This window comes from Peromyscus maniculatus, chromosome 6 (assembly GCF_049852395.1).
Source record: "Peromyscus maniculatus bairdii isolate BWxNUB_F1_BW_parent chromosome 6, HU_Pman_BW_mat_3.1, whole genome shotgun sequence".
Lineage (NCBI taxonomy): Eukaryota > Metazoa > Chordata > Mammalia > Rodentia > Cricetidae > Peromyscus > Peromyscus maniculatus.
In genome coordinates, this window is record NC_134857.1 from 132,800,515 (window position 1) to 132,815,018 (window position 14,504).

The 14,504-nt window shown below is 45.2% G+C and overlaps 1 protein-coding gene across 1 annotated transcript in view; it reads right to left on the minus strand.

Annotated features, from left to right (window-relative positions):
• Positions 1–14,504, minus strand: part of St6galnac5 (ST6 N-acetylgalactosaminide alpha-2,6-sialyltransferase 5) — a 177,953-nt gene that overhangs the window by 16,268 nt on the left and 147,181 nt on the right. The window contains exons 3-4 of the mRNA XM_006989511.4: positions 10,439–10,848; positions 3,388–3,495 (exon numbers count right to left, since the gene is read on the minus strand). Coding sequence (XP_006989573.1) covers positions 3,388–3,495; positions 10,439–10,848 — 518 coding nt within the window. The remainder of the gene's footprint in view (positions 1–3,387; positions 3,496–10,438; positions 10,849–14,504) is intronic.

Below are 14,504 nucleotides of genomic sequence, written 5' to 3' on the forward strand. Positions count from 1 at the left end.
CATGCTCATTGTTAGTCTGATGTGGGTTAGGCTTGTGAGAATCTCAGATGACAGAGGTGAGTCGTATTCTTTGAATCTTCCACCAAAAATCTTGACATCTTTCAAAATAACTGTGGAATAATGCTTGGGAGAACATTAACTACTTGTATACCTTACATTAAATCTTAACTTATCAGTAAGATTAATTGCATACAATAGTCTTGCTTGAGCATTGTATGCAGGGCACTGTACCCGCCATCTCTTCATACTCCCCATAGCCAGCTTGTTTTTATTTTTATTTTCTCAGAAGGGAAGCCAGGCTCAAGGTCACACAGTTGGGAACTGGGTCCTTGTCACTCATCAGCATATCTTGAAAATAAAAGGGGGGTATAGGTATGAGTATGTGTCTCTCTTTGTCTTCTCGTCTGTGGTGGTTAATATTGGTGATTAACTTGACAGGATCTAGACTAAGCTAGCAGATAGATCTCTTGGCATATCTGTGAGAGAGTTTTGAGACTGGTTCATTGGAGATGGGAAGACACACCCTAATGTGGATGGCGTCATCCTATGGCTTGGTCCTTGAACTGCAAAACGATAAGAACGAGATGAGCATCTGTATTCATCTCTACTTCCGGTGGGTACAATGCGACCAGATGCCTCAGGTGCCTGTCTCCTCGACCCCTGCCAGCATGGACTGTACCTCCAAACTGTGAGCTGAAATGGACTCTTCCTTGCTTCGGTTGCTGTCATTGGATATTTTACCACAGCAATGGAAAGTCTATAGACACACCTTCCCACCCTTCCCTGAACAGCTATGGTGAAGAGAAGATGCTCCCAGGAGTGCCCAAGCCTGCCCCCCATGCCACCTGACACTGTTGTGTCTGAGACACAACCTTGGCAGGACCCTTCTGCTCAGAGCATCTTGGCAGGTAACTGTTGCTCCATCTCAGTAGCAGCTGAGGAGCCAAAGTCCAGAGCTGGAGGCCACACATGACATGTTGACACTATCTTAATTTCCTTGTTAGTATCATTCCCTAGATTGTTACCATCCTACCGTACATGAAGTCATGAGGAACTAACTGTGAATAAGAAAAATGACATGTTAACTTGCCTTTAATTTGTTTTCCATAATAAATGACATATTTCCTTGAACACTTGAAGCCATTAACATTTCAATTTATTCATGCTTTTTCTTCCTGGCATCCTAATGGCAATATTACGTGATTATATCAGCTTTGATAGTGGCACCTTGCGTATCTTTTGTTAGACTGTTGACTGGAGGGGCAGCTCACTTTGCTTTGCCATTCTACCTACTTCTTGCACCTTAATTGTTAAACAGGGAAACAATGCCGGTGATGTAAGTGATCGGGAACTGGATAAAGACCAATCTAGCATGCCTCACAAGGCATTGTTCCAAACACTTTGCACGCATTGGCTTACTTAATCCACCCATGACACCCTGTGGTGGATTCTATTATCAACACACCCGCTTCTCCACTTGAGGACAGGGAGGGAACTCACTCAAAGTTGCTTTAGGCTCACTCATGCTGGGCTTGGGCCTTTCAATATGGCCCTGGTGTGGGGTGCCTTTGTGCCCAAGGTTTCTCTGTTCATGCTTTTTCTTCTCTTCTGTGACAGATTCTTATATACCAACAAGGAATCCTATCGTGCCGGATCTCTGTGTTAATAAGAATGTGACGCAGTGGTAACAGACATGCTGTGGCTTGAATACACCTGCCAGAGTCAACCTTAAAGTTTAATTGTCATGTCTGAGGGTCTAGGGGGAAGGCCAGCAGGCATGAGGGTACACAACTATAATCCCAGCACTCAGGAGGCGGAGGCAGGAGTATGATGAGTTTGAGACCAGTCTGGGCTACAAAGGGAGACCCTGTACCTTCTCCTAGAAAACAGGAGGGAAGACCAGGTAGGACATTTAAGAGAAGGCTGGATCTGGTCACAAGGGCTCTGTCCTTCTGAACAGATTAATGGATTTGTGGATCCATGGGTGGTCTCAAAGGTGGGTCTTTTACATAAGCCATTTTCTGTCTCTTGTCTACGCCCCTCTTATAATGGTTACTATCTGGTTTTGCATCACCATGACCACAGCTCCTGATTGAAACAAACTAAGTGAGGAAAGATTTATTTCAGTTCCTGGATTCAGAAGGTTCAGCCATCATGCCATGGAGGATGTGACAGACAAGAACAGCTCACAGTCTGTGGGTCAGGAAGCAGAGAGAAGGGAACCCTCAGACTCAGGTGCCTTCTTTTTATCTACTTGCAGCCCGTGGGACTGTACTGTCCCCTTCAGTTAATCCTCTCAGGAAAATACCCTCAAAGACACACTCAGAGATGTCCTAGTCACCTAGGTCAACTTGGCAGAGATCGACCTTCACACTGTGTCATGTCCTGGCCTTCATCCATCACAACCCTTCCATCTTGAACAGGCCAGCCTCCAGAGCCCTGAGTTGAAGAAACTCTTATTCTTCATAAGTAACCCAGTGTGTGTCATTCTCTAGTAACAGAAAGGTGACTAATAGACATGATCAAGTCCTTTTCCTTATTCCTCATTCTTGCTGAATATATTCAAAGTATAATTTTTGCCTGAAGACCCATGACCTTGAGGCATTGTTAGGTTGAAGATCATGAAAGGATAGGCAAGCATCTATTTGCTTAATGTATGTCAATTACTCCTGCACGGGTCTGACCATTTGAAGATTATGGGTGAAGTCACGAGGAGGCCACGGGCATTCCTGGAAATTAAAGTGCCTTCAGAATTGCTTGGCCTCAGCACTCACACTACACCTGTGTTTTCAAGTGGGCTGCCTTTCACAACCCGAGCCCTGGAATAGCGCTCGGTGCTTCTTTTCGGGTGCACTTTGCCTGGGCACAGGTCAGGAGGGGACTTCAGGCATCAAGCAGCAGAGGTGTGTGCACACTACCCTGAAAGGGATAGATCCAGATAATCCTGCCTGTGATTTTGGCTCTAGGAGTGTGAGTAAGAGTGTGGTAAGAGAAAGAGAGTCAAAGGGATATTTTAATGTCAGAAAACAGGCCTCTCCATCCAAGGAACTGCCCCCATGAATTCATTTACAAATGACTGCGTCTGTTCCAAATGAAAAGGAAACTCATATTTCTCAATGCCTGTTCATCATTAATATTATGCCAACTATTGCGTTGCTTTTGGCGGAGGACAAGTGAAGGGCATAAGATGGATTAATTTCCAGGAGCACAAACAAAAACTCTCAGTATTTTATATCACATAATTAAGTGCAGTTTCCAGAACCAGAACTTGGGACTTGCTAATCTGTTGCCCTGAGAAGATGTCTTTTGAGCTTGATGTTCAGAATCAAATTCTTTCTAAGCCCTGCACAGCACTGCTGATGAAGAATGCTTGCAGATCAGTCCTACCTGCAGAAGTCTGGGGGCACCATGCCATAAACATCGATCCTGTCACAGAGCTCCAGTGCGATTGTCATAGTGAACCAGCCAGTGCTCAGCCAAGTGTTGGAGATCTTCCTGGAAGGAACAACGGTGAAGTCTTCACTCTGGTAAAGCAGTCCTGGATCCATAACCATGCAGGATCCTTTCTGGAGTATGGCTGACTATAAAAAGATAGCCCCAAACCTAACACACACACACACACACACACACACACACACACACACACACACACACACACACACACGCGCACACGCACGCGCACGCGCACACATACACACACACACACACACACACACATGCACACATGCTTTACACACTTTCTCTCTCTCCATTGGACAAGCATCTGGAATTTTGCTAAACTGAAATCTCGTATAGTAGAATCATAACTGATGTTGATGCTTGAGGGATTTCTACATCATTAAAGATATGATCATTGTTTGAATGTTTAGGTGTGTGCTGTCATAACTCAGTTGTAAGATGACAATATCCATGTGGCTATTTGTTATTAGTTAGAATACTTGACTAGGAACTCTCCCTGCACTGCTAAATAAGCTAGATAATGAACAATATAAATACAAATGACCATAAGATCCTGCTATTTCTCTATCTGTTCATCCAGCCAATTATTTATCATCTATGTAAGTGTTTAACTAACATTGATCTATTTTCTATTACTATTTATCACCATCATTTATTACTATATGACATCAATCTATCTTTCATTCTGTCATCTGTCTATCATCTATCATTTATCTATCACTTGTTATCTATCATCTGTCTATTCACCCATCAGCCCATTTATCAAGCATGTATGTATGTATATGTCCACCCATCCACCCATCCATAAGAGGTTGTCCCCAAGCACAATAAGTGCACCAGCATCCTAACTGAATGTCTTTTCTTAGGAGGAGCACATGCATTTGGGAAAGGTAGAGGAAGAAAGCCAGGGGTACATTTACATCTCACAGAGCATCTACTTTAACTTTACCTAAGGGCACTCAAGGCCTTCTGAAAATGTCGGAGTCCCAAATCAACAAGCTTAAGGAAATAAATCTGTGCATTTTGCCCTTCATTAACATGTCTATTCAGACGTCTCTGTGGAGGCTGAACAACATGCCCAGCCTAAGGAGACCTGTGGAGACACAGCACCAAGGTCTAATTTGAGTCCTGAGAATGCCACACTGGTCTCCATGCTACACTGCTGTGGAGGTTAATTTCAGTTCTTTGGGGATTGCTGCCTTTCCTTTTGCAGTGCCCTGGCATGCCTCATTAGCCAGCTCCAAACACCTTATCCCCAAGGTCAGACTGTCTGACTTTGCCCAGCCACACAGCTGTATGTGAGGGGAATAGCAGATCTGCAGAAAGCGCTTTCCAGATGTGCTATACAGCTCCGCACGTTGAGAGGAAGACTGTTAAACAGCTTGTTTATGTCCCTTCATGAGGGATAGGAAAATACTTTTAAGGAGGTGTGTCTTGTAAAGTGCCTGACAGACATGGGTGGGTTACAGTTTCAATTTCCAGTTCTTAAGCCTTTACCATGTTTTCCCGCACTCTACTGCTTCCTGCCCAAGCTTGTTACAGCCCCTGCAGATGAGGATAATGGGAACTTTCCTGTCTCCTGGTTCTCTCTTGTGCAGCTGGATGACCTGAGGCAGTTGCTGCTGATCTCTGAGCCTTGGTGTCTTATCTACAAAGCAGGATGGGGTGCTCCATCCTCTGGCCATTTGAGAACTAAATTAGAAAGTGTCCGCAAAAGGGTCCAAGCGGGGTGTGCTGACATGCAGAGATCCCTCTCTTTTCTCCTGGCTGCTGGGGCGAGTGAACAAAGTAACTCAGCATTCCTTCAGTGCTGTTTAGTACCCACGAAGAAAGCCCTTCCAACCCTCTGCTGTGGGGTATCGAGGAGCTATATCAGAAGCTAGGGAAGCATTTATAAAGAACAGATGCTTCCAGCTTTTGTAGGCATGAATATATCCCTTCCCTCTCACCAGGGAGATATCTGCCTTCATAAGGCTGTGGGAAGGAGTGGAGCCAGAAGGAGAGGGAAGAGGGGGGAAAGCCTTGGCTTGAATGAGAGCCCATGTTCACATCAGTGCTGTGTCAATGTACTGGACAGTTAGTCCTTCCTGGACTAGTCTGAGGGATTACTAACCAGGAAATGTGGAGCCCAGGAAGAGAACAACCCTCACTCATCTCCCAGATCCCTGAGAGATCTGGAACAAAATGATCACTATCCTATCTCCTGCTGTTACGTCCCCAGGAAGCATCAACTGTGGATTTCCCAGGAGCAGAAGCCCAGGATGTTTTCCTGTGATTCTGGATGGATCACAAGCCACAGCCTCCAGTGCAGGAGGATATGGGGCCACCTGACATGGGGAGAAGTTAAAGTGGGGGGCTAGAGGAACTGAAGTGAGGCGTTCTTTTAAGTGCTGCGTAAAATTCCCCACGCTTCCTAAATAATAGCGTGGGATCATGTGCCGTAGAAACGCAAATGCTTTGTGCTGTCTTCCTGAAAGGATCTGAACTTTTTCCTCCAACAAAGGAATATCTACTGTTTTTACAGTTAATCAGCTGTAATGAAAGAATATGAAGAGCTGTCATGTGCTTATTAGTGGAAATTAGCAGATATTCTTTTATGTGATGAAGTAACGCACTGAGCGGATAATGCTATAGTGCACACTAAATTACAATTAAAGGCCTTTCTGCTCCACCAGGATCTCATTTATAATCTCAACGGAAATATTCTTCCTGCAGTTATTTCATTTATACTTCCTTTATGTAATTACTATAATATTGGTTCTGAATCATATTTTCCTAATGTGCCCTTATTCAATTATAAAGTTATTTTGAAGTGTAGTTACTTTCTAATATCAAAGAGCATGATTCGGCCATCTCTGTCATCTGTGTGCTTCTTAATTGCAGATTGTTCATGAGTCATTTTCATCTCCACTTTTAAGGGTAAAATTTCCTATAAATCAAAATCTACTGACAAAGTCTATTTCTTAAAAAATATTAGTCTGGACTGATGTCCCAGTGACTAGTTTGATTTGGTTAGAAACTAAACTCTTTATGTATCTTCAACATATGCTCCTGTTTTGTTGGGTTTCTTAGCTTACATAGAATGAATGGTTTCAGCCCAAATGTTCTGGGTTTCAGTTGAATGGAAATCTATTCTGGAAGGTTCTTTCTCTCTCTCAGCTTAAGAATGGGGACATATAAGAACACTGAGTCAATATAATGCTATCTTTTTAAAGACAGTCTCCTAAGGTAAGGGACAAAACTCCTTTGGAAAGGTTGGTATACTTTGGTGTGCTATAAGGTCATAGGTGAGATTCTCCAAGCAGGGTGTGTGCTAATTGACATATATCTGTATAAAGAGGCCCCAGAGCTCAGAGGCAAAGACTTCTCACAGCAGGGACTAACACAGATGTACTTACTGAGCAGATGTTCCTGAGCAGGCTTCAGGAAGGGTAGGATATGTTTCTTAGGGATCTCAAGTGGCCAAAGGATGGGATGATCCAGTCTCTAGGCTACCCACATCATGTGATCCCTTACTGAGACCAGTCATGTACAGTTATTTTCATGAATCCTTGGCCAGGGTTGTAGGAAAACTTACATTTAATGAATAATCATCAAACAAGAAAAGAGAGAATGTGTTTTCTATGGAAGAGACAGTTGAAACTTACTTTGAAATTTTGGAGCAGCAACATTTAATTGTAAACTTCATTGCTTGGCTTAGTCTTTATAAGACATGCTCTTGGAGCTGGGTGGTGGTGGTGCATGCCTTTAATCCCAGCACTCGGGAGGCAGAGCCAGGCGAATCTCTGTGAGTTCGAGGCCAGCCTGGGTTACCAAGTGAGTTCTAGGAAAGGCACAAAGCTACACAGAGAAACCGTGTCTCAAAAAACAAACAAACAAACAAACAAACAAAAAACCAAAACCAAACAAACAAAAAAACACGTTCTCTTGGTTAGAGAACTGCTGTGGGATGTTCTGTATGTCCTGTGGGTTCCTCGTGGCTTTACCTAGCAGATCCACATAGAGGATGATTAGGACCACGGGCCTGAGTGCAGGTGTCTGAGATGTTCTGCACTTGGCTGTGCTGGGGGATGGTCTGTATGTCAAATGCTCTGATTGGTCAATAAATAAAACACTGATTGGCCCATGGCTAGGCAGGAAGTATAGGCGGGACTAACAGAGAGGAGAAAAGAAAGAACAGGAAGGCAGAAGGAGTCACTGCCAGCCGCCACCCTGACAAGCAGCATGAAAAGATGCCAGTAAGCCATGAGCCGCATGGCAGGGTATAGATTTGTGGAAATGGATTAATTTAAGCTATAAGAACAGTTAGCCTGCCATGGCCATACAGTTTGTAAGCAATATAAGTCTCTGTGTTTACATGGTTGGTTCTGAGTGACTGTGGGACTGGCGGGTGACAAAGATCTATTCTGACTGTGGGCAAGGCAGGAAAACTCTAGCTACAGAGAACTGTTTAACATGTAAGGCTGCCTCTCTTGTTGCTGGGCCACAGGGCTGACCACAGTGTGGGTTTTATCAGCTCCTAACTTTGATCAGGAGTATCAGTGTGATCCATGGCTGGGTTAGAAATGGACTAGGTTAGCTACAGGCTTAGACTTTGCTAGCCAAGGGTCTAATGGACAAGTCACAGGTGTGTTCAGCTAACTGAAGCTCTCCTGATCAAGCTGTAGACCTGTTAAGCCAGCCATGGGTCTGGACTGTGGTAACCACAGGTCTCTTGTGTCTTGCCAGGAAAGAGGCTGTAGTGTGGACAGCGGTAATGCTCTCCTCTGCTCCCTACCATCAGGCCCAGTCCTCAAACTGCCGTAACACTCCTAAGGTTTAAGAACACAGCTCTTTTGTCCAAAGAATTTGGGGATAATGGGCTTTGTTTTCCAATCATATGTTCCTAAGCTAGCCAAATAGTGGATTCTGTACTTTCTGGTCTTTATTTGACTTAACAAATCTCTTTAAATTTAAGATAAGACACTGACCAAATTTTTTTATAAATCAGTTTTTATAAGAAGGGTATTAGGCCACTAAATGTACATCAACTAAAATAGTATATGTTTCAGAACTGGAAAAACCCCACAGAAATTAATTATTAGTTCAGTCTGATGACTGGTGGTCACTGCCCTTATTTTCACAGGGAAGTGAGGTCATCGAGTCTCTAGAAGGTAGACAGCTGAAGTTCCACCCAGAGATGTGTGTCCAGCCACCCTTTGAGGCTCCCCTGAGCAACTCAGTGTCCTGTGTTACATCCTCTCCGGACCTGTGCAGCTCATGACCCTTTTCCCCTTTGACCTTATCTTGTGCCATTTGCCCTGACATCCTGGATACATCCATGTGGGTACCTTTTCTGCAATTCCCCTGCATGTTCTTTCCCTGGTCCCTTGGTCTCTTGCGGGAGTTCTCTCCCCACCCAGCTCTTTCCATACTTGTAGAAACAGTCTTTGGCTTCAGCTTGAAGCATCTTTTTGAGATAGCCTTTTGATTACCTATCCCACTGATTTTTTAAAAAATCTGCAACTTATAGTGAGAAATACATTTGATACCAGGACTCTAAGTACATTGAGATGTGGGTATATATGTGATTGGTTTTCATTTCACTTTTAAAGTGTGTGATTTAATTGATTTTAGTGTATTCACAGACATAATGATCACCACTAAGTTTAGAACATTTTCATATCTAAAAAAACTACCTATCATCTATCTGACACATGCATAATCATTATCATCATGTGCCATCTGAAATAGGTTTTGAATTGACACCCACATGGCAGATCACAACCATCTACAGTGGGGTGTGATGCCCTCTTCTGGCATGTAGACATACATGCAGAGAGAGAATTCATACATAAATATATATATATACATATATATATATATACACACACAAAATGTGCATGTATGTTTTGCTTACATGTATGTGCATATAACATGTGTGTGCCTGGTGCCCAAAGAGGCAGAAAAGAGCATTAGAGTCCCTTGGACTGGAGTCACAGGTGGTTTTAAGTCATCATGTGAGTGTCAGGGAACTGAACCCAGGTCCTCTGCAAGAGCAGCCAGTGCTCTTAACCACTGAACCATCTCTCCAGCCACTATTATCTAGTCTTAATGAGCACTTTGGAAAACATTGCCCTGGACCATGGTTTGTCTCCTGCCATACAAGTTACAGCCCCATTTTCTTCCTGTCACTACTTGGTGACTGTCTATGGCGATGAGTTCAGAGGGCGCCATCCTGTTTTTTACTATGTTCAGAGGCAGATGAAAGACGCAGTGTTGAGCAAGCAGTAGGTGCAGTTGACTGCATGGCTGTGTGTCTTTGAAAGGGAAACAATCTCCTCTCTCTCTCTCTCTCTCTCTCTCTCTCTCTCTCTCTCTCTCTCTCTCTCTCTCTGCATGCATGTGTGCATGCATGTGGGTGCATGTGAACGTTTGTGAATTCCAGAGGTCAACCTATCATTCTTCAGGGCTGTCCACTTTGTCTTATGAGACAGTACCTCTCCCTGGCCTGGAATTCGTCAAGTAGGCTAGGGTTGCTAACAGCAAGCCCTAGTCATTCACCTGCCTCCCAGCGCTGGGATTCTGAGCATGTACCACCGTGCCCCCCACCCGTTTTCATGATTACTGGGAATCAAACTCAGGCCCTCGTTCTAGTGCAGTAAGCACTTTGTAAAGCGAGCCATCTCTCCACACTTCTCTCCTCCATAAATGAAGCTACAGTGTCCCACGTTTTCCTAATGTAGGCCAGTCACCATTTAGCCTTTTTTTTTTTTTTCTAAAGTAAGGACTTAGTCATGAATTACTCAGTAATGGTCACTGTGTGTCATGTCACTTTGCCTGATACACTCAAAAATCCATTACCAGGGTGACCCAACATGTGAACCCCATTGATGTTGATGACATGGACCGTGGGGCTCACAATACAGACCCTCAGCCAAAGCTTTGCTTTTAGCAACTCTGCCCCCATCACACATCCCCACTGCCCTATGCCCCGTACCTGTCTTTGCCAGTCTCCTGCTTGAAGAGCTCATCAAACTGCAGCATCTTGTGGCGTGTGATCATGAAGGCCTTCAGCCGGGGCAGCACCTGGCTGAGAAGCTGCAGGTTGTTGTACACCTGGCCCTTGCCATCTCGCCGCATGTAGCTGCTGGGGCCCCAGAAGATGAACACAGTGCCCTGGCTCACGTTGAGCAGGTCATGGCGGTTGCGGAGGATCCTCTGGATGCTGGAATGTGCGATGACCCGCAGGCTCGTGCGGTTGCCCACATCAAGCCCATAGCCTCGGGTGGGTGCGTCATTCATGCGGATAACACACTCTGTCTGATCGATCTGGGCACCCTGCTGACTATGCAGCAGATGCCCTGAGCTGGTCACCAGGGCGCAGTCCTTGCAATGCATTTTCAGGGGCTGTAAGGCAGAAGGAGGAGAACGATGGTGTCAGGCAGAGGAACTGCCCTCCTTGGCACTACCAAGTTACATCCCTGTCTTTAGACAAGAGTGTCTCCTCCCTTCTTTTATCCATCCCCCATCCCCCTACCCTGGCCACATGCCCGATTATATCTGGTCCTTTGCAGCTGCATGAATCTTTGCACTTCCTTCTAAACTGCAGAGGCTGTTAGGCCAGGCAGAAAGCTGGTGTTGATCTGTCTGTCACTGGCTCAGGGCTTAGATCCCTGTGTGAGCATGTGACCCATCAAGGTCACTGTTGCCAGGCTTAGTTAGCTTAGAGATGGGAAGAAGTCAGACTTTCAGAACTAGGTTTTTCTGAATCCAAAGTTGGCTCCGCGTCAAAGCAAAGTGTCTTCTGCAAATTGCTGTGGCTCGGGCTTGGCGCTCACTCCCCTTGCTGAAAAGCCAAGCATTTACCCAGGCTCTTGGATGCTCTGGGAGTGCGTTGCCCCTCAGTAAAATACCATTCACGAGTCACAGGAGCAATGACATGCAGTCAATGCTGTGATTGTGAAATGAAGAACTGAGTGTTCTCTCCTAAGATTTGGGGAAGGGCAGAAGTTGCAGTACCCCATTTTCATCAATGTAAATAAAGCCCCAGGCTCAAAACCTCAGACCCCATTCTGGAAGTGCAGAGTTCCGGTTCTTTTCTGAAAACACACCCCATGACAGCCTGCACAGAAAGCCAACCAGGTACACATAAGAGCTAACAAATTAAACATCTCCTGTTCATGTTTAATAGGAAATATCTCCTCCCTGTTCTAAGAAGATAATGAAATTAGAGCCTGAGCCCAAAGCCAGGAAGTTCAAAAGAAAATGATGATCAGAATGTTTGTTTGGGGACAGGGTTTCACTTAGCCCAGGATGACTTCAATCAATTCACTATGTAGCCAAGAACAACTTTGAACTTTTGGTCCTCCTGCCTCCACCTCCCAGCTGGTGGGGTTATAGGCACATACCACCACACACACAATCATGTGGTGCCGGAGAGCCCAGGCCTCCATGCATTCTCAGAAGGCACTCTGACTGAGCCTGATGCCTAGCTCAGTCAAAACGGGGAAGGAAAGTTGCCTCACTGATTTCTCCCAGAGCTCTGCCCTTCTCTGTCCACTGTGAACTGGGCAGCTGGCTCCCTGGTCTTAGGAAATGGGATCCATCTCGGCACTGAAAATACTCAGCCTTGTGTTTCCTGTGAGAGTTTCCTGAACCATGGGAGTATGCCATAGTCTTACTTAGTACTCCCCAAGACCTTCTCTCATGGCAAGGTGGGTCCAGCTTCGTTTGCAACATCTGTTACTATGGGGAGTTGCTAAGTCGCTAATATCCAGAAGCTTCTGTTCCTTCAACTCTAGCGGAGAAAAATGGCCCTTTCTGCCTTGGTAGAAGGGGAAAATCCTAAGTTAATGGTAGTTTTGATTAAGTCATAAAAATCAGCACTATCTGACCTGTGAAAATGGTTGTTGCAAAGCCCAGCTGAAGCAGGGGACTCATCACAAGAGTTAGTCAATGAACGACAGGTGTTCTTGAGTCTATCACTTAAGTGGTGGTGCGCACCTGTAATCCCAGCACTGTGGAGGTAGAGGCAGGTGAATCTCTGCGATTTTGAGGCCAGCAAGTCTACATAGCCAGTTCCAGCTGAGCTAGGGCTACACAGTGATACTGTGTCTCCAAAGCAATTATCATTTAATATGGAGCATATTGTAAGTACTCAGGAAATCAGGACTGAGCACTTTGAGCTAATGGCTGACACATGGGCTTGGGGAATCAGAGACTTAAGCACTGTAACTTATCACCAGGCATGCAATATTTGGTTGCTCTTAGGTGACAGTAAGTGGGTGTGATGGCTGTCCTTGTCAACTCGACCCATCTGGGAAGAAGGAACTCAAGTGAGGGAATTCCTCCATCAGATCGGCTGTAGGGCATGCCTGAGGGGCATTTTCTTGCTTGTGCGTTAGTGGGAGCCACCCCACCGTGGAAGGTGCCACTCCTGGGCAGGTGGTGCTGGGTCATCTAAGGAAGCTGACTGAGCAGAAGTCAGTAATCATCATTCTCCTGTGGTCTTTGTTTCGGTTCCTGTGTTTATGTTTTGGCCTTCAGGTCCTGCCCTGGCTTCTCTCGATGATGGAGTGTGGCCTGTAAGTCAAGTAAACCCTTGCAAGTTGGTTTTAAGCTGTTGTGGTTTGAGATGACTTACTTTCCCTTCTCTTTCCTTCCTTCCCATATATTCCTTCCTGCCTTCTTTCAAATTCATGGCCTCCTTTTCATGGATCGTTACATACGAGTGAGTGAGTGAGTGAGTGAGTGTGTGTGTGTTCCTAAATAAATACAACCGAGTCCATATAATGTTACTTATATTTATATATCTGTATGTGTTTTAACATAGCAAAGTGAAGCAAACTGGAGCAGGGAGTTAGGCAGCCAGATGCAAAAAAAGAGGGAAACAGAGCTCCCGCCTCCCAGGCTTGAACTTGGTGAGGGACTGTGGCTGAAGGAACACATCGAGGTATGATGGTATTTATGGAGGAGCTCTGGCCTGGAATCTGACTGATGGAGATTAGTTAGGACGCTGCAAGGCCAGGAGTATAAAAAAGAGTGGTCGAGTAGCTAATGTTTATTTGAGTGCTCTGCATGGGGCAGGGACTTCTCTAAGCTTATGATGTAATCATATTTGTCTTTCAAATATCACTGCAAGGTATTACTGCTACTACTTTATGAATTAGAAATGTGAAGGATTAGAAAAAGTAATTTGCTCAAGATCATGCAGTTAAGAAAGGGAGAGGTGGGCTAGGAAGGCAGGGATCCGGCTCCAGAGCTGATGGCAGTAAGTACCCAGAGTGCTAAGAATATCAGCTGCATTCACTGCCGCCACCCAAGCCCAGGAAGGTACTTCTTAGTTGTGAGTGTTCCAACTCTTAGGACTCTGATCTGGGCAGATGCAATAAAATAACAAGTTTTCCAGCCAGTGTTCCAATTTCTGTGGGGATCATTTGGAGTAGAACTCACTCGGGACCTGGAGTGCGCCAGGGTGACCTATGGTCAAGACCTGAACTTCCTGAGGAAGGGCGTCATTCCTGTTCACCTCACCAGGTTTTGGGAATCTAGCGGAAGGAGACCGCTGACTCCTCTGTGTAAACTCTGGGGAGAATGCTCCACATTTTACTGTAACATTCTGTATGTAAGTTATTCAGAGCTCAGCATTCGATGCCATTAGTTACGTTATTTGTCACTGAGATGTGGCAGTAGAGTGAGGCAGGAGCTCGCTTTCTCTCATCTGGGCCAATCAGGAAGCAGAGAGGGAACATGAATAGGACAGGGCTATAGACCTCCAGAGCTCTGTATCTTCAGCTAGATCCCACCCCCAAGATTCCCACAGGCTTCTGAAACCACCAGCAGCAGAGGACTAAGTGTCCAAACAGGCGTCTCAAGGCTCCTACAACTCGGCAGTAATACAGAGTCCTTTTGTGTTTCAGACACTGAACTTGGTGCTATAGACAAAGCAAGATGATATTCCCTCAAGAAGCTTGCAGTCCAGGGAGAGGACGCTCTCAGAAAGGATCCACAGTAAATGTTGAACTAAGCTGGCACAAGGACCTCTGGGACCCAAGATAAGGGGC